Genomic DNA, 23,559 nt, shown 5'->3' on the forward strand with positions numbered 1-23,559 from the left:
GGACTAAGACAGAACTAGATAAAATAGGGAAGACGGTACCAGAACATATACTTTATAAGTGGGATGAAAAGCTGATGCAATATAAAAACTCACCAGTATTGCATCATTTACTTAATATATGGAAGAAGATCCACTTAGAAAGGAAAAAAAATGAATTACCAAATTTTTCTTTTTCTTTGGCTTGGCTTCGCGGACGAAGATTTATGGAGGGGTAAATGTCCACGTCAGCTGCAGGCTCATTTGTGGCTGACAAGTCCGATGCGGGACAGGCAGACACGGTTGCAGGGGAAAATTGGTTGGTTGGGGTTGGGTGTTGGGTTTTTCCTCCTTTGTCTTTTGTCAGTGAGGTGGGCTCTGCAGTCTTCTTCAAACGAGGTTGCTGCCCGCCGAACTGTCAGGCGCCAAGATGCACGGTTTGTGGCGATATCAGTCCACTGGCGGTGGTCAATTTGGCAGGCACCAAGAAATTTCTTTAGGCAGTCCTTGTACCTCTTCTTTGGTGCACCTCTGACACGATGGCCAGTGGAGAGCTCACCATATAACACGATCTTGGGAAGGTGATGGTCCTCCATTCTGGAGACGTGACCTACCCAGCGCAGTTGGATCTTCAACAGCGTGGATTCGATGCTGTCGGCCTCTGCCATCTCGAGTACTTCGAAGTTAGGGATGAAGTCACTCCAATGAATGTGGAGGATGGAGCGGAGACAACGCTGGTGGAAGCGTTCTAGGAGCCGTAGGTGATACTGGTAGAGGACCCATGATTTGGAGCCGAACAGGAGTGTGGGTATGACAACGGCTCTGTATACGCTTATCTTTGTGAGGTTTTTCAGTTGGTTGTTTTTCCAGACTCTTTTGTGTAGTCTTCCAAAGACGCTATTTGCCTTGGCGAGTCTGTTGTCTATCTCGTTGTCGATCCTTGCATCTGATGAAATGGTGCAGCCGAGATAGGTAAACTGGTTGACCGTTTTGAGTTTTGTGTGCCCGATGGAGATGTGGGGGGGCTGGTAGTCATGGTGGGGAGCTGGCTGATGGAGGACCTCAGTTTTCTTCAGGCTGACTTCCAGGCCAAACGTTTTGACAGTTTCCGCAAAACAGGACGTCAAGCGCTGAAGAGCTGGTCAAATACCAAAATTGTTATTGACACAAAACCCACTAATCTCTTTTACAACAGATAACCTTTCCTTTAGAGAATGGGAGAGAAAAGGAATCAAAAGAATAGAAAATTGTTTTTTGGGAAATAATTTATTAACATTTGAACAGTTGAAGTACAAATATGGAATAACTCATGGTACAATGTTTGCATATCATCAACTGAAAGCTCATTTAAAGGATAAATTGGGAAACAGACTGAGATTACCAGAAGGAAGCTGCTTTGAATATGTGATTACAGACACAATGATAATTAAAAGATTTATAACAAACATGTACATTAAGCTGCAAGATAAGGAAAATGATGAAATAAGCTATAAACCTAAACAAAAGTGGGAAAATTATTTAAACAAAGATAAAAAATTAAACATGGAAAAAGTAATGTTCTGGAACTATGAAGAATATAATAAACGCAAGGTTACGCATGATAGAGTATAATTGGTTACAAAGGTAATATATCACGCCTCAAAAGTTAAAAGAATGGGATCCAACATTATCAGATAGATATTTTCACTGTAAGAAGGAAATGGAACAACAGTACATGCAATTTGGGCATGTAAGAAAGTAAAAATGTTTTGGGAAGATCTAAATCAGATATTAAATAAAATCACAAAAAATAACATACCAAAAAATCCAGAGATCTTTCTTCTAAGTAATATAAGAAGTAAGGAATTAGGCCTCAAATTGGATAAAGCGCAAAAAAGATTTATTATGATAGCCTTAGCAGTAGCGAAAAAATGTATAATGTCAACTTGGAAAATGGAAGAGAGCCTGAGAGCACAGCAATGGTACATGGAAATGAATAAATGTATTCCATTGGAAAAAAATAACATATAATTTAAAAAATAATGTCACATTATTTGAACAAATTTGGGAACCGTACATGGAACATAACAGAGAGGGCTTGCCTTGGACCTCCACCCCCTAAAATGATAAGAAGACAAAACTACTTGATCCAGTGTGTAAAAGTAGATGACGCATTTTTCTTGTTTATTTTTCGAGTGATGACACTGTTTAATCGGTTTATTGTATTGTATATGTTGAATATTTATTGGTTTTGGAGGGGGGTGGGAAGTGGGGAGGGAGGGTAGGGGGGGAAAAAATGGAGAAAATGCCACTGTATAAATTTAATGAGAAATGTTTGTATATATTTTGGGTTTTTTCAAACTCTATTTATGTCGTTCAAAAAACAATTAGTACATAACATATACAACAATTAACTCTAAACATGAACGTTATTTTTTATATATAGAAAAAAAAGAAAAGAAACCCCCCCCTTTCAGCCAACTCTCCTAAGGAGAGCCATAAAGAAAGAAAAAAAGAAAAAATACTAAAAAAAATTAAGCATACATATTAAGATCTAATCAATTTAAATTGAAATGTAAATATTCTGAATATAACAACCACTTATTAATAAAAAAACTATAATTATCACGCAAAACATATGTAATTTTTTTCCATTATTAAACAATATTTCATCTTATTATGCCATTTATTAATATCATTCATATTTGTATCTTTCCACGTACTAGCAATACATTTTTTCGCTACAGATAAAGCTAAATATATAAAAGCTAGTTGAAACTTATCTAATCCCAAACTTTTCAAAGGTTGCAAATGACCCAATAAAAACAGTGTCAAATCTAAAAGTATTTTAATCTTATACAAGTATTCTAAAAACAATTGAATTTTCTTCCAAAAAGATTATATGTGCATACATGACCAAACAGCATGAAAAAAGTTCCAACCTTATCACCACATCTAAAACACAAATCTGATTCATTAAAACCATATATTTTTTTAATTTTTCAGGTGTCAAATATAATTGATGTAAAAAATTGTAATTAATCATTGCAGAATGTGCATTTATCAATCTAGTTACACTATCATAACAGATATCTAACCAATCTTCTTCAGAAAAAGTAAAACCAGTATCCGATTCCCATTTAATTCTAGATCTATCCCAACCCTTTTTATCCATACCATCCTGTAATATTTGATGCATAGATGAAATATAACCCTTCTCTGGTACCTTCATAAGAAAGATCTCAAATTTACTACCAAACATACGTTTTACCAAAGATCGAATTTGGTAATAGAGAAACAAAGAGTTCTTATCAACAGCAAAACTGTCCCTCATCTGATTAAAAGATAAAAATTTACCCTCTTTAAAACAACCTCCTAAATTCTTCACACCTTTAAATCTCCAATGCAATAAACTTCGATTATGTATTGAAAAAGAAATAAGTTGATTATTATCTTTCTTTGGCTTGGCTTCGCGGACGAAGATTTATGGAGGGTGTAAAAAAGTCCACGTCAGCTGCAGGCTCGTTTGTGGCTGACAAGTCTGATGCGGGACAGGCAGACACGATTGCAGCGGTTGCAAGGGAAAATTGGTTGGTTGGGGTTGGGTGTTGGGTTTTTCCTCCTTTGCCTTTTGTCAGTGAGGTGGGCTCTGCGGTCTTCTTCAAAGGAGGTTGCTGCCCGCCAAACTATGAGGCGCCAAGATGCACGGTTTGAGGCGTTATCAGCCCACTGGCGGTGGTCAATGTGGCAGGCACCAAGAGATTTCTTTAGGCAGTCCTTGTACCTTTTCTTTGGTGCACCTCTGTCACGGTGGCCAGTGGAGAGCTCGCCATATAACACGATCTTGGGAAGACGATGGTCCTCCATTCTGGAGACATGACCCACCCAGCGCAGCTGGATCTTCAGCAGCGTGGACTCGATGCTGTCGACCTCTGCCATCTCGAGTACTTCGACGTTAGGGATGAAAGCGCTCCAATGGATGTTGAGGATGGAGCGGAGACAACGCTGGTGGAAGCGTTCTAGGAGCCGTAGGTGGTGCCGGTAGAGGACCCATGATTCGGAGCCGAACAGGAGTGTGGGTATGACAACGGCTCTGTATACGCTTATCTTTGTGAGGTTTTTCAGTTGGTTGTTTTTCCAGACTCTTTTGTGTAGTCTTCCAAAGGCGCTATTTGCCTTGGCGAGTCTGTTGTCTATCTCATTGTCGATCCTTGCATCTGATGAAATGGTGCAGCCGAGATAGGTAAACTGGTTGACCGTTTTGAGTTTTGTGTGCCCGATGGAGATGTGGGGGGGCTGGTAGTCATGCTGGGGAGCTGGCTGATGGAGGACCTCAGTTTTCTTCAGGCTGACTTCCAGGCCAAACATTTTGGCAGTTTCCGCAAAGCAGGACGTCAAGCGCTGAAGAGCTGGCTCTGAATGGGCAACTAAAGCGGCATCATCTGCAAAGAGTAGTTCACGGACAAGTTTCTCTTGTGTCTTGGTGTGAGCTTGCAGGCGCCTCAGATTGAAGAGACTGCCATCCGTGCGGTACCGGATGTAAACAGCGTCTTCATTGTTGGGGTCTTTCATGGCTTGGTTCAGCATTATGCTGAAGAAGATTGAAAAGAGGGTTGGTGCGAGAACACAGCCTTGCTTCACGCCATTGTTAATGTTATTATACAACAGAGTTAAAGTCGATAATTCAGCCCTAGAGCCTATCATTTTATTTTTCTTAGTCTATAGCTTCATTAAATGTTTTAGTATAGGCACATTATATTGCTGTAACAAATTTATATTCCATCTAAACAAAAATTGACGTATTTCAAATTCAGAAATATTTGCCATCTCAATTTTGGCCCAACTAGGAGGCCATCAAGGAACTAATAAATTTAAGTTGGGTTGCTTCATAATAATTTTGAAAATGTGGTAAACGTAATCCCCCTAACTCATATTTCCAAGTTAATTTATTCAAAGCTACTCTCGAAAATTTACCTCTCCATAAAAATTCCCTATCCATTTTATTCAAATCTCGAAAAAAAATATTATCAAGTAAATACGGAATAGATTGAAACAAATATTGCATACGTGGAAAAATATACATCTTAATTGTATTTATCCTACCCAATAAATTAATAGGTAAATCTTTCCATTTAATCAAATCAGTTTTAATTTTTTTTATTAACGGAACATAATTTAATTTGTATAAAGATTGATAATCAACATTCATAATTATACCCAAATATTTAATTTGATCAGTTCATTTCAAATTAATAATATTTTTATAAACTGAATTTTTTGCCAATTAACTTTATATCCAGAAAGACATCCATATTGTATTAAACACCCCTTCAGGTGCAAAAGTGACTGAGTTGGGTTTATTAAATACACCAATACATCATCAGCAAATAAATTAATTTTATACTCCTCATCTAAAACTTTCATACCTTGTATCTGTGTATTTTGACTTATCAGCTGTGCTAAAGGTTCAATCACTAACGCAAACAAAGCTGGTGATAAAGGACAACCTTGACGAGTTGATCGAGTCAATTTAAAAGGTTCCGAAATCAAGCCATTCATCAATACTCTAGCTCCCGGTTTACTATATAAAGCCTTAATCCAACCAATTAAAAAAAGGACCAAACTTAAATTTCTCCAGAACTTTAAACAAAAAATTCCACTCAACTCTATCAAATGCTTTTTCTGCATCTAAAGATATCACCATCAGGTGGTCTGAAGATTGTCGAAATCTATTAATCAAACTAATCACGTGCAAAATATTATCTGAAGCATATCCATTCTTTATAAAACCTGTTTGATCCATATGAATCAACTTGGGTAAAAATTTAGCCAATCTATTCGCTAATATTTTAGCTATTATTTTATAATCTACATTTAACAACGAAATTGGTCTATATGAAGATACTTTCAAAGGATCTCTATCTTTCTTTGGAATTACTACGATTAAAGCACTAGAACAAGACTCAGGTAATTCATAATGTTCTCCAACTTGACGTAATACATCCCCAAACACTGTAGATAAATCATCATAAAAGATTTTATAAAATTCAATCAAAAATCCATCATCACCAGGCGATTTACCGTTCGGCATTTCCATCATAGCCATTTTAATTTCCAAATCAGTAAATGGTTCCTCTAACTCCTGTATATCTGCATCCTCTAATATCGGTAAATTCAACTGTGATTTTAAAAAAAAATCATTCGATCCAATTTCTTGTTTTTCTTCAGATGTATATAACTTTTTATAAAATGAACAAAATTCATTAATCTCACGAGATTTATAAGTAATAAAGGAATTCCGTCTAACAGCATTAATAGTCCTCGAAACCTGTTCTTTCTTTAATTGCCATGCCAATACCTTATGTGCTTTCTCACCCCATTCATAATACCGTTGTTTAGTCCTATTAATCACACATTCAAATTGATAAGATTGCAAAGTATTATTCCAATTTCAACCTAGATAATTCTATTTTCTGATCTTCAGTAGCATCTTTCTGAAATTCCTTTTCTAACTCAGCAATCTGTTTCTCTAAATCAAGACTCTGATTTAATCAATTATTTTTCATTTTAGAAGTATAACTAATTATTTGTCCTCTCAAATAAGCTTTCATAGCATCCCATAATGCAAACTTACTTTGAACAGAATTAGAATTTTCTTTAAAAAAAATTAATTTTTTTCAAAAAAATCAATAAATTCCATATTTTTAACAACATAGTATTAAACCTCCAACGATAGGACACTTGAATTTTCTCAGAAGTTGCATATGTAAAATATAACAAAGAATTATCTGAAATCACCCTACTTTTATATTCCACTTGTTGTATCTTCCCTTGTAAATGTGCTGATACTGAAAAAAAGTCAATCCTTGAAAACGATTCATGTCTAAATGAATAAAAGGAGAAATCTTTCTCTGTCGGATTAAGACATCTCCAAATATCTACTAAATTAAGATCTTTCATCAACACTTGAACCTAAACTGCCATCTTAGATTTCTTAACTTTCTTCGGAGATTTATCCAATAAAGGTTCCAAAACACAATTAAAATCACCACCAATCATTAGCCTGACCCAAATATAAAAATGCATCTGAAAAAAATATTTCATCATCTACATTTGGGGCATAAATATTAAGTAAAGTCCAAAATTCACTAAAAATCTTACAATTCAATTTAAGAATACATCCTGCCTTTTCCTCCATTGATTGCAATTCAAAAGATAAATTTTTATGTAAGAAAATTGCTTCACCTTTAGCCCTGGAATTAAATGAAGAAGAATATACATGCCCAACCCAGTCCCTCTTTAATTTCATACTTTCTTTCAGATTCAAATGTGTTTCTTGTAAAAAAGCAACGTCAATTTTTATTTTCTTAAAATATGCCAAGACTCACTTACACTTGATCGTACTATTTAAACCCCAAACATTAAAAGTAGCAAACCTCAGCTTTGACATATCTACTATTGTTGCTAAATAATATCTTTATATGAAAACTCGAATAGGCCCTCCAGTAGGAGAAAAAAGATCACAAATTAAAAGCTAACTAAAATGAAAATTTTAAAAAAATTAAAACTCTTCCCCCCCCCAAAAAAAAACTACCAAAAGGTAGTAATCTCTAAACAAAAATTGGGTGTGGGTCACCCACCAGTGGCTGATGACTAGTAAACGTTTGTATATATTTTGGTTGATATTGTTCACAGTGTGATTTTAAAAAAGTATTTAAAAAATAGATACTCTCATCATGAGGAAAAGCACTTCAATGCCTCGACATCTTCAGGAGTTTGTGGATGTTAAGTATGACATCAGAAAACTTGGGAAACTTCTATAGATGTGTAGTGGAAAGTATGCTAACTGGCTACATCATGGCCTGGTATGGGGGCATCATTACCTCTGAGCAAAAACCCCTGGAAAAGGTAGTGGAGACAGCCCACTGCATCACAGGCAAAGCTCTCCCCACTTTCAAGAAAATCTACATGGAACGTTGCAGTTTTAGAGCATCAGCAATCATCAAAGATCCACTCCACCCTGAACGTGCTCTGTTCTTGCTTCTGCCATCTGGAAAAAGGTCTAGGTGCCACAAGACCCGCACCACCAAGTTCAGGAACAGTTGCTCCCCCTCCACCATCAGACTCCAAAACAAAAAACTCATTCAGAGACTCATTTTTGGACTTACCTTGCACATTATTTATTATTGAATGCTTATTTTTTCTATATTACACAATCAGTTTGTTCACATTTTCTCTTTTGCACATTTTGAGTTTTTTGGGGTTTTTTTTCAAAAATATACATGATAAATTTTTAATATACATTATATTTTTTTTCTTACAAACAACAACAAACAAAAACAAAACAGTCCCTCCCACCCCCCACCCCCATCCACTCCATTCTTACAGATCCATTCACCATCAGAGCTTACATATATTTTAAATTTATAGAATGCAATTGGGGAAACTATTTTTTGTATATATAATAGTTACTTTTATATCCCTTTTTATTCTGTATCTGGGCCCCTATGTGTTCCAGGTATGGCTGCCTCTTATCTTCTTCCTGAGTTCAGTTTGCACTACCAATGAGTAGAAATTCTGCCTAGCCCGCCGGAAAAAGACTCAGGGTTGTATGTGATTTCATGAATATACTCTGACAATAAATTGGAACTTTGAATGTTTCCCATGTTAACAGATGGAACTATGCATGGATGATTTTATTTTTAACATTTTGCCTCTATGTTATGGCATAATTTTTGAGTACTAATCATTGTTCTCTGTTAATAATCATTCTTGTAGCAAAAAATACTAGCTGTGCACCATTTAAAAGTTTCGTAGTATTTTTATTTTTAGACATTGGTTTGTTAAGCAGTCAAAATTGCTTAAGGCTGCTGTTACTGGAGATTGTATTTCCTGTGATGTTAGCCATTGATCAATGCTGCACGTAGTCACTGCATGTATTTTCTAGCTCCAGAAATGGTAGAAGTTAGAGGAGAAGAGAAGATGGTTTCTTATTGGATGGAATACAAGAGAGGTTATCACCATGGCAACCCTGACTTTATCCCATGAGAAATATTCCCTTTTCTCTATCCATCCCTTTCCCACACTCTAAAAATTAAACTAACTTGCTTACTCGCTTATCAGTCTCAACAATGTCTTTGACCTGAAGCATTTGTGGCCTTTTTCTACAGATGCCGTCTGATCTGCTGATTTGTTTTTTTTTTGTTCATCATTCATAACATTGCCTAGGCCTTTATTTAACTTGGGCTCTATTCCAAGATACTTACTGAACTATTTCTTTTATAGTCTTTGCTGTCTTTGTGTATTGATTTGCATCTAACTGCTTACTTTCAGTTTCCAGTTTAGCTCTCTGCTGTTGCCAGAGGCCGCTGTTCTTCCTCATCTGGTGTTTACTTGTAAATACCTGCAGTTTGCTTATGTTAAATTCACAATCCTTCTAAAAATATTCCTTACATTTTTTTAAAGTTTATATTTAACATGTAAATGTCTTTTCTGATTTTTTTAATTGGTTATTATAATAAATACAGTATAATGAAGAAAAGGGAAGAAAACTGAAAATACAATAACACGTATGCTGATCAAGATAAAACTTCAAACAGTATACACTCAGTTCCCCCCCCCCTCCACTACACTGTGTAAAGACAGAAAAGACATCAAAAATATTATATATAATATTTTATGTAAAATATAAAAATCCACCTAACCTACTCTAATTTAACAAAAAGAAAATTAGCCAAAAAAAAAATTTGAGCAGCTTATCCTCAGGGTAACATATATTTTGTGGCTTTTGATTCATACAATGAATCAAAAAACATCTAATCACATTAAAAACACTTACACCAAATGAAAATAAGATATAAAAGGTCACCATATATCTTCAAATTTCACTGAAGAATCAAATACATATCTAATGTTTTTTTTCTAAACTTAAATAGGACATAATATGAGACACTGTGGGAGGTCCAGAGTCGTTCCATTTGAATAAGATGGCTCTTCTAGCCAATGTAAAGGTCTTTAACCAAAAAAATAACCCGTTCATCATGAAGTTTGATAATTACCAAATTTGAATGAAATCAACTTTTTTTCATTTGTGAATATTTTCTGAAAATGCAGTAAACCCCCCCCCAGTATCTGGCATCTATGAGAATTGGTAGCTGCTGGATAAGTGAATTTTCCAGTTGCTTCAGATTGGCAGATGTTGCCAATTTTAAACTTTTGTATATCTTTACGTATTTCTGCAATTTTTTTTGCAGTTCCTTGAGGCTTCCATTTGCTTGAATTCTGGATAACAGGGATTTTACTGTAATTTCTCCTGTGATCTTATTTTTAGGATAAATTCCAATTAGAAAATTTGGGTCAGTGTAGAAAATCTACTTGCCTCAAGTCCCACATACTTTAGTTCTGGAACATTAGTACTAATCGAACATTTTGGTTGCACCTTGAATTCCATGTAAAACAATGGTTAGTCAGACAATCTCCAGTCATACCAGATGCATGAATGGCTCTGGTCTTCCAAGGCCAATTATCATTTTCCCAGTATATCATTAGATCATGAGAAGCAGAAGTAGGCTGGATGGCCTCTCAAGCCTCATTTGCCATTCAAAGTCATGGCTCATTTGATCTTGGTGTCAGCTCCACTCTTCCTTATGATACTTTTTAAATTTAAATTTTAAATTTAGACATGCATCATGATAACCAGCTGCTTCAGCCCACAAGTCTGTGCCACCCAATTTACATCCCATTAACCTATACCCCTAGTACGTTTTTGAACGGTAGAAGGAAATCGGAACCCCTGGAGAAAACCCATGTGGACTTGGGGAAAACGTCCTTACAGACAGCACGGGGTTCAAACCACGATCCAGTTCTGATTGCTAGCACTATAAAGGCATTCCACTAGCCCCTATGCCAACCATGTCACCCCCTTTCATTCAAAAGTCAGTCCACCTGTCTTTAAATGTAAGCAACGATTCAGCCTCCACAACTCTCTGGGGTAGAGAGAATTCCAAAGATTAACAACACTCAGAAAACAAAATCATTACCAAAAATAACTAAAATTGGGAGAAAACTCCACATTTTGTTCAGAGCTATTGAAAAAGAGTGAATCTGCGTATTAACACTATATTGGAAGCAAAGCCGTCATTGACAACTAAAGGAAGTTACTGTTCATTAGAAATATTTAATGCTTTTACAATCAAGCCTGAGAAACCTGAATTGTAACTCCCATCAGTGGTTTTAGCGCTTCATTTCCTCAATATTGCTTGTTGTTATGGACTGGTCTGTGTAAACAATCTAAAGATTTCAACTTTTGACAATATGTAACATTGCAACGTGTGTGTTATTTTTAGCTAAACCATGTTTTCCTTCTTTTCTAGTTTGCAGCCCAGTGTGAGAAGGAGATCTTTCTCCTTGCACATTTTCATGAGTGGCTGTCAGGCATTGGCCTTATTTTGAGCCGCATTCGAAAACTACCTGTGGCAACAATCTTCACAACACATGCAACTCTGTTAGGACGCTACCTCTGTGCTGGGAACGTGGACTTCTACAATAGCCTGAAAAATGTGAGTCTGCTTTTGAATTCCCCAGCACTCTTTCTGGTTTCTGTGTTGATTATACAAATAAGAGTGTTAAAGGGTATAGAGAATAAAGTTGTAAGAACCCAACACAGAAATTAGTGTTTTAAACCAAATGTTTTCACCACTGGATATGGTCAATGTCAATCCAGCAAAAAGTGAAGAAGGGCATGTCACAACCAAGACCAGATGTACCTCAAAATGAGGTGCTTTTTCTAGCAATGTTGTTATGGCAGATACATCTGCCTCAGGTAGACTGGTGAGCACAAGGTAATGTAGATTTATTTTTTAAAACATACAGCATGGTAGAAGCCAATTCTAGCCATTTATACCCCTGCCTAAATTAACCCTCAACCGTACGTTTTGAAGGATGGGAGGAAACGAGCATATGGGGGAAAACCCACCCAGATATGTGGAGAACCAACAAACAGTGCCAGATTCAAACCCTCATCTCTGGCACTGTAATAGCATTGAACTAACCACTACATAAACTCTGCCATCCTCCCCATATTCACCAGCTCTTTCAGATCCAGTCTAAGAAGTAGGACATCAGGAGTCAGCCAGCCTGATCAGTGGACATGCTATCAACCCACTGTTGGTTATGAATATTTGTCCCCTTTGCAGAGTCTATTTTGTCTCCTGACTATTGCTTCTTCCAAATAATGCTGAACAAGAAGGAGGACAAGATTCATCAGCTGAGGAGCACAGCTGGTGGTAATTAGGAGGAGTTTTCCTTGCTCTTATTTGACCTGATTCCATGAGATTTCATGAGATCTGAATTCAATGCTGAGGATCCACATGACACCTCTTCTCTCTATGTACTACAATATTGCCACTGTCTAAGAGGTCTATCCTGCCTGGAAGATAGAATGTTCCAAAGGATAGATCATCTTCTGGCTGTAAAGAGGTGTAAAAGTTTTAGCATTTTCTGCAATATTGAGATGTTGAGCCCTGTCACTGATGAATATGGAAATGTTCTTTGAACTTCTCCATAGCTGTTTGACAGTCCACACCATTCATGATCAGATGTGGATTGATTGCAGAGTTTTGATTTGATACTTAAATTGTGATATTCTCTCACTTCAGTCCATTATACAACTACTCTTTGCAGACAATGCCGCTTTAGTTGCCCATTCAGAGCCAGCTCTTCAGCGCTTGACATCCTGCTTTGCGGAAACTGCCAAAATGTTTGGCCTGGAAGTCAGCCTGAAGAAAACTGAGGTCCTCCATCAGCCAGCTCCCCACCATGACTACCAGACCCCCACGTCTCCATCGGGCACACAAAACTCAAAACGGTCAACCAGTTTACCTATCTCGGCTGCACCATTTCATCAGATGCAAGGATCGACAATGAGATAGACAACAGACTCGCCAAGGCAAATAGTGCCTTTGGAAGACTACACAAAAGAGTCTGGAAAAACAACCAACTGAAAAACCTCACAAAGATAAGCGTATACAGAGCCGTTGTCATACCCACACTCCTGTTCGGCTCAGAATCATGGGTCCTCTACCGGCATCACCTACGGCTCCTAGAACGCTTCCACCAGCGTTGTCTCCGCTCCATCCTCAACATCCATTGGAGCACTTTCATCCCTAACGTCGAAGTACTCGAGATGGCAGAGGTCGACAGCATCGAGTCCATGCTTCTGAAGATCCAGCTGCGCTGGATGGGTCACGTCTCCAGAATGGAGGACCATCGCCTTCCCAAGATCGTGTTATATGGCGAGCTCTCCACTGGCCACCGTGACAGAGGTGCACCAAAGAAAAGGTACAAGGACTGCCTAAAGAAATCTCTTGGTGCCTGCCACATTGACCACCGCCAGTGGGCTGATATCGCCTCAAACCGTGCATCTTGGCGCCTCACAGTTTGGCGGGCAGCAACCTCCTTTGAAGAAGACCGCAGAGCCCACCTCACTGACAAAAGGCAAAGGAGGAAAAACCCAACACCCAACCCCAACCAACCAATTTTCCTTTGCAACCGCTGCAATCGTGTCTGCCTGTCCCGCATCGGACTTGTCAGCCACAAACGAGCCTGCAGCTGACGTGGACTTTTACCCCCTCCATAAATCTTCGTCCGTGAAGCCAAGCCAAAGATATATTGTTTAGCACGAAAGGTTTCCTCAATTCAGCTTCACTGGGATGCACTCATTTAAACAGGCTTAATAGTAATGACAGAATTTTGGAGTTTATATTTCTGCTGATAGTTCACTGTGTCTCATGGATGACAATTTTTTAATCTATTCTGAGATTATCCCAGTTAGTTCATTTGTATCATCACATAATGTGATGCAGGCCGTCCTATGTGGGAAGACTCTTATGGTACAACTGAGTAGCCTGCATGCTATTTCAGAGCACAGTTGAGCAAGGATCTGATTCAAGCGTAGGCTGGGTTTGACTGACGGGTAGGACACTGAGAAGTGAAGTATACAGAGAGATCTGGAAATAAAATTATATAATTTTCTGATAGTGGCATCACAGGTAGATAGGCCATAAAGCTTCATAAAGCTAAGAAATGTGAATAGGATTTGGGATATTATGGTAAAATTGTATAAGAAATTGGTGAGGCCAACTTTTGAGTAAGATTCAAAGAGTTCAGAGAAGATTTGCAAAGGTGTTGCCAGGACTTGATCAACTGAGTTACAGAGAAAAGTTAAACAGATTGGGGCTTTATTCCTTAGAGTGCAGAAGAATGGGGTGAGATTTGATAGAGGTATACAAAATTATGATGGGTAAAGATAGAATAAATGCAAGCATGATTTTTTCAACTCAGCTAAGGTGAGAGGAAAAACTAGTAGATGTCGATTAAGCTTGAAGGGGAAAAATTTAGAGGGAGCAGTAGGTGGAACTTCTTCACACAGAGAGAGCTGGGAGTTGTGGAATGAGCTGAATTGGTAAATAAAGGCTCAATTTTGACATTTAAGAAAAATTTGGACAGGTACATGGATGGGAGGGATATGGTCCAGGTGCAGGTCAGTGGAACTAGGCAGAAGAATAGTTCAACACAGACTCGTGTTCTATGGTTCGAAGAACTGTAGATGCTGCAATCGTGGGCAAACATTGAGAAGCTGGAAGGATTCATCTGGTCAGGCAGCATCCTTGGATAGAAATGGTTGGGTAATGTTTTGGGTCAGAAACCTTTAAAGGAATGGAAAATAGCATGTATTAGGGGTGGGGTAAGGTTGGGGAAGGGCTGCGAGATTATAGGATATTGGAGAAGTGAAGGTGGGAGAAGTGGAGTGGGGAGACAGGTAAGGAGAGGAAGAAAGGTTTAAAAGGAAAGTGAAAATGGGTGAAGATAAAGTTGGAAACAATAGAGCCGTATTGGGATGGGGAGGTTACTTAAAATTTGAAAAAATTATGTTCATGGCTTTGGAGATTAGGCAACCCAGGTTGAATATGATATGTTTTCCTCAAGATTTGTTCATGCTCTGGCAATTGACTGAAGACAGATCTTCAAACAGTTGTGTGTGGTAGCGGAGAAAGGAATTAAAATGGCTGCAAGAGTTCAGCGAAACTATTGCCCAATCTGCATTTGGTCTCTGATTAGAGGAGGTCAAACGGATATATCAAATGCAGTAGCTTAGATGGGACAAGGTGCATGTAAAGCTCTATCTTATCTGGAAGTCTGTTCATGGCTCTGGATGGACATGAAGCAGGAGACCTGGGGAGAGGAGCAGGTGTGTGAAATGGGGAGATGCAGGTAAGGGATTTATCAGTGAGAATGGGGGAAAGCCACATTTCTTGAAGAAAGGGACAGGTCTGACCAGAAGTCTGAGACGTGTGACAGAAGAGGAGGAGAGGGTGTGACATTGGATAGCTGAGGCTACCTGTAGTCGGTGTGATAGGCAGGAAACATGTGTTGGAATGAACAAGGCCTGGTGTACAGAGGAACTCAGACAGGTGTGATGAACAGGGAAGATGTGACAGCAGAGGTGGAAGGCTGATGGGAGACAGTCACATCTCAGTGGAGTAAAAGCTACCACACACTCTATCGGTGGTCTGATAGCAGGTGACAGGGATGGATTTGATAGGGTGGGCAATTGATGACTTGGCAAAACAGGAGGGGGAATGTTTGGCAGCGAAGGTTGACGGAGTTCTCTTGGGATGGAACAAACAAAGGATCCCTTGTCTTTTCTGTGTTTTGTGGTCTGTTTTTTTGCATTCAATCTGATCGAGTTGGATTTCCAATATTTTGTTTGTATAATTTTATCATCTGAACCAATAGCTGTACATTCACTCACTCTCAAACTTGTGTCGTCTCTTGAACCAGTTTGACGTTGACAAGGAAGCAGGTACAAGGCAGATTTACCATCGGTACTGTATGGAACGAGCTGCCGTCCACTGTGCTCACATCTTCACCACAGTATCAGAGATAACTGCCATGGAGGCTGAACATCTTCTCAGTCGCAAGCCCGGTGCGTCAACCATCCCCAGTTTCACTATTTCTGGAGACCTGTGTGGTGTATAGTTTCCAGCATGGTGTCCAGATGTCCCCATTTGTCTCTAGTCAAGGTCCACAGACAGGGCATGAACAGGAATTGCAGCTGAGGCTATACCTATCCTCATTTGATGTTGTCACCCTGACATCTTCCCATCATTAACTATTTTCACATCAAAATTACCTCTGTCATTAGCCAATGAGGCCCATCCTCTAACACCACTAAGACTACTGAATTCTCCTGAAGCTAGAGGTTAATATCAGCACCTTCCTGAACTTTCAGATGATTTAGGACAGATGAGATTTTATATAGAACACTGCAGCACAGTACAGGCCCTTCAGCTCGCAATGTTGTGCTGACCTATATATTCCTACCAAAAGAAATCCTTAAAATCATGTTACTTTATTTAATAAAGCCAGAAGGTGCTGGAGACATCGTCAATACATTGGTTTGAAATCTCCTGTTTCTCTTCCACCACACTCCCTCCCTCCCCCCTATTGTTTGCTGACCTGTTGTGCATTTCAGGCTTTTTATTTCTTTATCCATAATACTTTGCCTTAGGAGATTTCAGCCTGCTATAATTGTCCTGGGAAAGGATAGAGTCAGGAAGTGGGGAACATAATTTTTGGTATCACCAAAGTGAATATTGTTGGTCTCACATCACTAAGTAGAATTGATTTCTGTTTATCCAATTCTGGATGTTGAACAAAGAATGCAATCAGCATCAAACAGGCTATTGCAAAGGTTATAAACACCAGCTATTCTAAGGATTGTGTTTTATTCTTAAGTGTGCAGTTACAGTTTTGTACAATTATTTGGCAGGCCATGGACACCTGACCGTAATGAAAAACTGGTGGCTATGTATTATATATAGTAAATGTGTTGGATATGCTCAGGTACTATTGGATCACAATGACATTTAATTGGTCAGGAAGAAAGATAACCATTGATTATTTTGGAAACTCATAGCAAGTTAGTTGTTTCAGCCACAAAACTGTAGATGAACCAAACTAACGTTTTCTGCTGGTCTTAATTCTCTGTGCCTCTTTTAAAGTGGTATTTCTGTGTTACCCAGATGTGGTCACTCCAAACGGACTCAACATAAAGAAGTTTTCTGCAATGCATGAATTCCAAAACTTGCATGCACGCAGTAAAAGTCACATCCAGGAATTTGTCAGAGGACATTTCTATGGGTAAGTTCAAAATGAAAAAAACATGGGACAGAGTGAGATGGGAACTTATATAATTTATTTCATTAGTGATTTCATCTGAGAAACAAGTTTAGTTTCTGCTTTAAATACAATAATAGGGAAATGACATGCTGTTATATTTAAATTTGGTGCTATTTTTTCTGTGTATAATCAGACATATAACACTGTCTCAAGGGGAGTATCCAGTGAAGCCATATGGATAAAACTTAGAAATAAGAAAGGGATGATCACTTTGTGTGATTATAGTGTAGGCTCCCAATAGCCAGTGTAAAATAGAAGAGAAAATATGAAGGGATGTTTCAGGTTAGAACCTTAGAGGAAAGTTATTTTTCAAATTGGAGGCATCTAAACAGTGGTGTTCTGTAGAGATCTAGTGCTGGGTCCACTGTTGTTCATCATTTACATTAATGGTTTTGAACCAGTGTGGGTTTTGCAGGCAAATGTCTGACTGTAGGCTGGGAAACAGCAGAGATTAATAGTGCGCACCTGGACTGCACTAATACTGGAGCACAGACTGGGTGACGCCGATGATCAACTACATGGAAGTTCAGCATTTCATGTTTGTACATGTGCCCTACACCTCTGTAAAGTTACTGAGCTCCACACTGACACTGATACACATCACTGCAGGTCAGATGCTATCATGATGTGAATGTTTTCTGCATTAGGATGACTGTGCTGTAAATAGGCATTAGTGAGTAGCGGCATATGTCATTTATTTTTGTTCCACTGGTTACGAGGAATAGCAAGGCTGTTTGAATAAATGAAATCCAACATTCAGAAAATATCCCAAAGAGTAGGATACAGTTCTAGTCTCCACAATGTTACATTAATTGCTTCTCTTTTAAGAAGTGCGAGGATTCACTTTTCTTTATGGATTTTGCTTCGAGACTCAAATAACTGTTCCTCACCTGATCGTTATTTTTGTCATTTATCCCTGCCTTGAGAAGATAATCCATTCATTTTCAATCTACTTCAACTAAAGCAGCATTATTTTTCTTGCCTGTTGTTCAGTGCAATCAAAATGTGTCAAGCCCAACCTCAAAATCTATCTAAGACATTGTGAAGACAAAGCAGATTTATAATTCTCCTAGTCTTAGCTTCCCCCAGGCTCCAGAGTGAAATCTCAGTGGGAAAACCCCTGCAGATCTAGTCACCATCCCATTTTGAAAGATTTGTTATTCTTCCTCTCCAGATGCCTGAACTTTGACCTGGATAGGACACTATTCTTTTTTATTGCGGGAAGGTACGAGTTCTCGAATAAGGGCGCTGATGTTTTTCTGGAAGCTCTGGCTCGTTTAAATTATCTGCTCAAGGTGAGAGGCCAGTTTCATTTTTTTTTTGTTACCTTTCGTTGTCACTCTGGAAAAAAAACTTGTTGCTGGTGTGAATTTGAAATCAGGAATTGGTTCATCACAATGTATTGAATATCTCAGTCCCCACACCACAATGTTCAATGTTCACCAAGCTGTTCTGTTGACTGAGGAATGGATTATTTCCCCCACTTCCCAAACCTTTCCCAGATGTGTACATAATGAAAAAGAGAAGAGGAAACTGGACTGAACAATTAATATAATAGAAAAAATAAAGTTAATGAATAAAGGAATACCTTTTGTTGTCAGATCCAGCACTTTGACTGACTCTTCACTGTTGCCTTAGCAGTACAGTGCTTGGCCACGAGATGGCAGGCACCCCCATCACCTCACTGTTGGCACAACCTTGGAGATGGAGCCTCTTCCACAAGTTACAGCTGAATATGTACTTCTGTGCATTGAAACCTGATAAATCAGTTTCCTGTGTGTTACATTATTTCTTGCATTGAGCGTGCCAGTGAGTGGAGTGCAGGAAAAAGCCGTCAAATTCACTGCCAACGGCTGGGATTGCCTCCTGTACTTTGCTATGATTTTTTAATTTTCTGGAACTGTCTTCTTCAATTCTCATCCTTGCAGTTCCAGTTGCCACCCACTCTTTCATTTTTTGTGTGAATTGTTGAATTATGTCTTGGAGTTTAAAGCACTTTTGCACAAGGAAGAGGTTTTCTTTATCAGTCTGCTCTACATCTCATAGATTTCTGTTTGGAAGTGCTGAGATCTTGTTCCAGATCTCGCTGACTGTGAATCAGTCATTGGAACTTAAAGTTTGAACAAACCAAAAAACTGCAAATACTGGAAATCTGAAATTAAAACAGAAAACTTAAATACTCACAGGTCGGTCAGCACCTATGGAGAAAGAAGAACAGAGTTAACATTGAATATTAATGGTTTCTCATCAGAACATAGAGGATTTAAGCCCATGTTGAGTGCTGACTGCACTCCCCTGCAATGAGTGTCCACTGAGAATCAGAAACTTGTGCATTGCAGTGTCCCAAGAGTCCAGGACTTAGAAGTACAGGACTGAGAAGTACAGGCAGAATGTCAGCCGTGCACCCTACTTTGAGACGCCAAACCACGCTAACGGAAATAGGGACTGTTATTGCTTTAAAATAGAAAGGCCTAGTTTTGCTGGGGTGTCTACCTCTCAAATCCTGCAGCCATGAGAACAAGCTTGGGATCAAAGATCTTAATGATTTCATAGAGTCATATAGCATGGAAATGGATTGTTTAGCCCACTGAGATTGTGCGAATTATCAAACAACAATCCTATATTAATTCCATTTTATTGATCTCCATACCCCATCAACTTTCCCCAGATTTTTAGCACTCACCTGTACCATATAACCATTTATAGAGCGGAAACAGGCCATGCTGGCCTTTCGAGTCCATACCGGTTCACTGATTTTTATAATGCCATTTAGCCTACCAACCCACAGGTCTCTGGGACGTGGGAGGAAATACAGTCACAAAAAAAACCCACTCAGACAGCATTGGAGGTCAGGATTGAACCCCGGTCTGGCTCTTTGAGACATGGTTACAACTCCCTTTCACATACTCTTTGTCCGTCATCAATGGTGGATATTGCATTCTGCGATTGAACAAGAAAGTGGGTGGCTTAGACAGTGCTGAGAAAGATTTGATAAAATTCCATCAGATAATGATGAAAAGTATGTATTTTCTCACAGTTCAATTAATGCAGGCTTCAGAGAACTTTCTTTAGATGATTGCAGTTAACTCTTTGCATGTTATTTTTCTTGATTAATGAGCAAGATTTCCTGCCATTTAAATATATATGTTTTTCAGTAATTGTGTGCTAGAACTAAGTTCATCAGAAATACGGTGACCTGGCTCAATGTGTTAACACCATGGGCCAAAACATTTCCTAATATTTCTAATATATGTTCATTTCCCATCCCCACTTCCAGGTCCTGTGACTTCCTTAAATTGCTGAGGTATCATCTATTGCATAAAAAAATAATTAGTTATCGATTTTCATATGATCTCACTTTCAGCATCGTCATTAGGAAAGAGAGAAAACTCTGTCTGGGTTATAATGTGTTCAATCTACTCACTGAAGCATTGATGGGAATAGATGCATCTCATCTTTACAGCTCAACAGTACACAATGGTTAGGGTCTTACTGTGCTGTTGAAACACTCTTTCGAGAGAGTGACTGAAAAATTCATTATAAGTTGAGCTCCAAATGATCATGTAGAAGAGTGGCTGCGAGGGAAAGTTGGTCTTTTGGTTTGAGGACACTATGTTTATTTAGAAGACCTTTTACTGGCTGTTGTGGTAATCCATGTTTATTTCATGAGAACATGAGAAAGAGGAGCAGAAGGGGGGGGGGGGTGGCGTGCCACGTGATGACCTGGGGTTAGATAAATAATCCCTGCTCTCCTCGATAAAGTTGAAAAAAGGTGATAAAAAAGACTACAAAACTTACAGAAACCATAAGGAAGAACTGTCTGAAGACATACAGAAGTTATTAATGATGCCTCCAAAGAAGGGTAAAGGCCTTACTGCAATACTAGAAACCGAGCAAGAAAAGGAAGAGAGGCCTACCTTGAGAAAGGATCCTGGAGCTGTCCGTAAGGAAACATCCAAAGAAGAGCAGCCAGAAGCCAGGGAGACTTTGGACACTGCTGCATAAGGTCTCCTCTGACAATGGCCGCCAACATCGACTGAAGAAGTGAATGCGCACAGTGCATAAAGAAGAGTCAAGACACCCACAGCTCCAGCAATCAAGAGGGCCTGGAAAAGCAAAGGGAAGATCAAGAATGACCTACAGTTGAGAAAAAAGCAGAAAAAGGTGCAGAGCCTTCTTCATCTTCTGGGGAAATAAAGCAATTTTTAGACTTTTTTCGACAATCTATGGCAGTATTAACTGAAGAAGTAAGGAAGAATGGTGATAGGATGGAAAGATTAATGCAACAAGTTGACACTAGATTTGAAATAGTAGATGGTAAAATTAAAGGGAATGAATTAGAGATTCAAAATCTCAAAGACCAAATGAAGAAAGTACAAAGCATGATCATTTAATGCAAAAGATAGATGTTTTGGAAAACTTTAGCAGATGGAATAATATTAAGATTGTTGGACTTAAAGAAGGGTATGAAGGTCAAGATATGAAAAAGAATTTGCAATGGTGGATACCGGAATTTTTGGGTCAGGCTGAATTTCAAGGATATCTGGAGATTGAACGAGCCCACAGGGCTTTGAGACCTAAACCTCAGCCTGACCAAAGGTTCTGTCAGATTCCTTCAATATGAAGTAAGAGAGAAGATATTGGAGTTGACAGCAAATCAAGCTAAAGGTGATCACCTTTGATTTATAATGGAAATAAGATTTTTTTTTATCCAGGCATAAATTTTGAATTGTTGAAGAAGAGAAAAGAGTTTAATCCAGTTAAAGATGTGTTATGGATAAAAGGCGAGGTCTTTGTTTTGAGATATCCAGCTGTATTGAAAGTAGTCGGGAGGAATAGATTTTTTACTGAGCCTAATGAAGCAAAGGTATATGCCGATTCATTGCCTGCTAAAGACCAACAGATGTTTGTTCATACTTGAACTAATTGCACAATTGAAAATTTTCTCCCAAACTGAAAGTATATTGTGTTTTGAGAGAGCTTAAAGGGGGAGAAAGGTTTAACCTATAATGTGCGTGATCAATTATATTTGATAAGATTAATGGATTATAAGGTCTATCGAAAAGATTATTGTAAGTGATAGTATGGTATTTCGAGTGAATTAGTGGGGAATATGATGGTGACCATTGCAGAGTCGAGGGCACTAACGTGATACTTCTTGCATCCTGCAAAGATCAGGGGAGTGGAGATGCTTTAACATTACGCATCTCTGGGGGTTTTCTTTACTTTTTCTTCTCTTTTCCTTCCTCTATTTTTTTTTTTGTTTTAAGCCTGGGCTTTTTATATATGTAGTATATAGTTGCCCATTCAGAGCCAGCTCTTCAGCGCTTGACGTCCTGCTTTGCGGAAACTGCCAAAATGTTTGGCCTGGAAGTCAGCCTGAAGAAAACTGAGGTCCTCCATCAGCCAGCTCCCCACCATGACTACCAGCCCCCCCACATCTCCATCGGGCACACAAAACTCAAAACGGTCAACCAGTTTACCTATCTCGGCTGCACCATTTCATCAGATGCAAGGATCGACAATGAGATAGACAACAGACTCGCCAAGGCAAATAGCGCCTTTGGAAGACTACACAAAAGAGTCTGGAAAAACCACCAACTGAAAAACCTCACAAAGATAAGCGTATACAGAGCCGTTGTCATACCCACACTCCTGTTCGGCTCCGAATCATGGGTCATCTACCGGCACCACCTACGGCTCCTAGAACGCTTCCACCAGCGTTGTCTCCGCTCCATCCTCAACATCCATTGGAGCGCTTACACCCCTAACGTTGAAGTACTCGAGATGGCAGAGGTCGACAGCATCGAGTCCACGCTGCTGAAGATCCAGCTGCGCTGGATGGGTCACGTCTCCAGAATGGAGGACCATCGCCTTCCCAAGATCCTGTTATATGGCGAGCTCTCCACTGGCCACCGTGACAGAGGTGCACCAAAGAAAAGGTACAAGGACTGCCTAAAGAAATCTCTTGGTGCCTGCCACATTGACCACCGCCAGTGGGCTGATAACGCCTCAAACCGTGCATCTTGGCGCCTCACAGTTTGGCGGGCAGCAACCTCCTTTGAAGAAGACCGCAGAGCCCACCTCACTGACAAAAGGCAAAGGAGGAAAAACCCAACACCCAACCCCAACCAACCAATTTTCCCTTGCAACCGCTGCAATCGTGTCTGCCTGTCCCGCATCGGACTTGTCAGCCACAAACGAGCCTGCAGCTGACGTGGACTTTTTACCCCCTCCATAAATCTTCGTCCGCGAAGCCAAGCCAAAGAAGATATTATATAGGGAGGGTTGTGCTGAGTAGGGAAGGGGAAGGGAGACACTGGATGGATGAATGCTTTAATTTTGGTGTCTAATGGTGGGGAA

At 39.1% G+C, this 23,559-nt stretch overlaps 1 protein-coding gene across 1 annotated transcript in view; it reads left to right on the forward strand.

Annotated features, from left to right (window-relative positions):
* The window catches only part of LOC138743583 (glycogen [starch] synthase, muscle-like), an 86,201-nt gene that overhangs the window by 31,647 nt on the left and 30,995 nt on the right, over positions 1-23,559 (forward strand). Inside the window, exons 4-7 of the mRNA XM_069899103.1 lie at positions 11,328-11,513; positions 15,796-15,940; positions 17,040-17,157; positions 18,371-18,491. Of these exons, the coding sequence (XP_069755204.1) occupies positions 11,328-11,513; positions 15,796-15,940; positions 17,040-17,157; positions 18,371-18,491 (570 nt within the window). The remainder of the gene's footprint in view (positions 1-11,327; positions 11,514-15,795; positions 15,941-17,039; positions 17,158-18,370; positions 18,492-23,559) is intronic.

This window comes from Narcine bancroftii, chromosome 1, assembly GCF_036971445.1.
Source record: "Narcine bancroftii isolate sNarBan1 chromosome 1, sNarBan1.hap1, whole genome shotgun sequence".
NCBI classification, from domain to species: Eukaryota; Metazoa; Chordata; class Chondrichthyes; order Torpediniformes; family Narcinidae; genus Narcine; species Narcine bancroftii.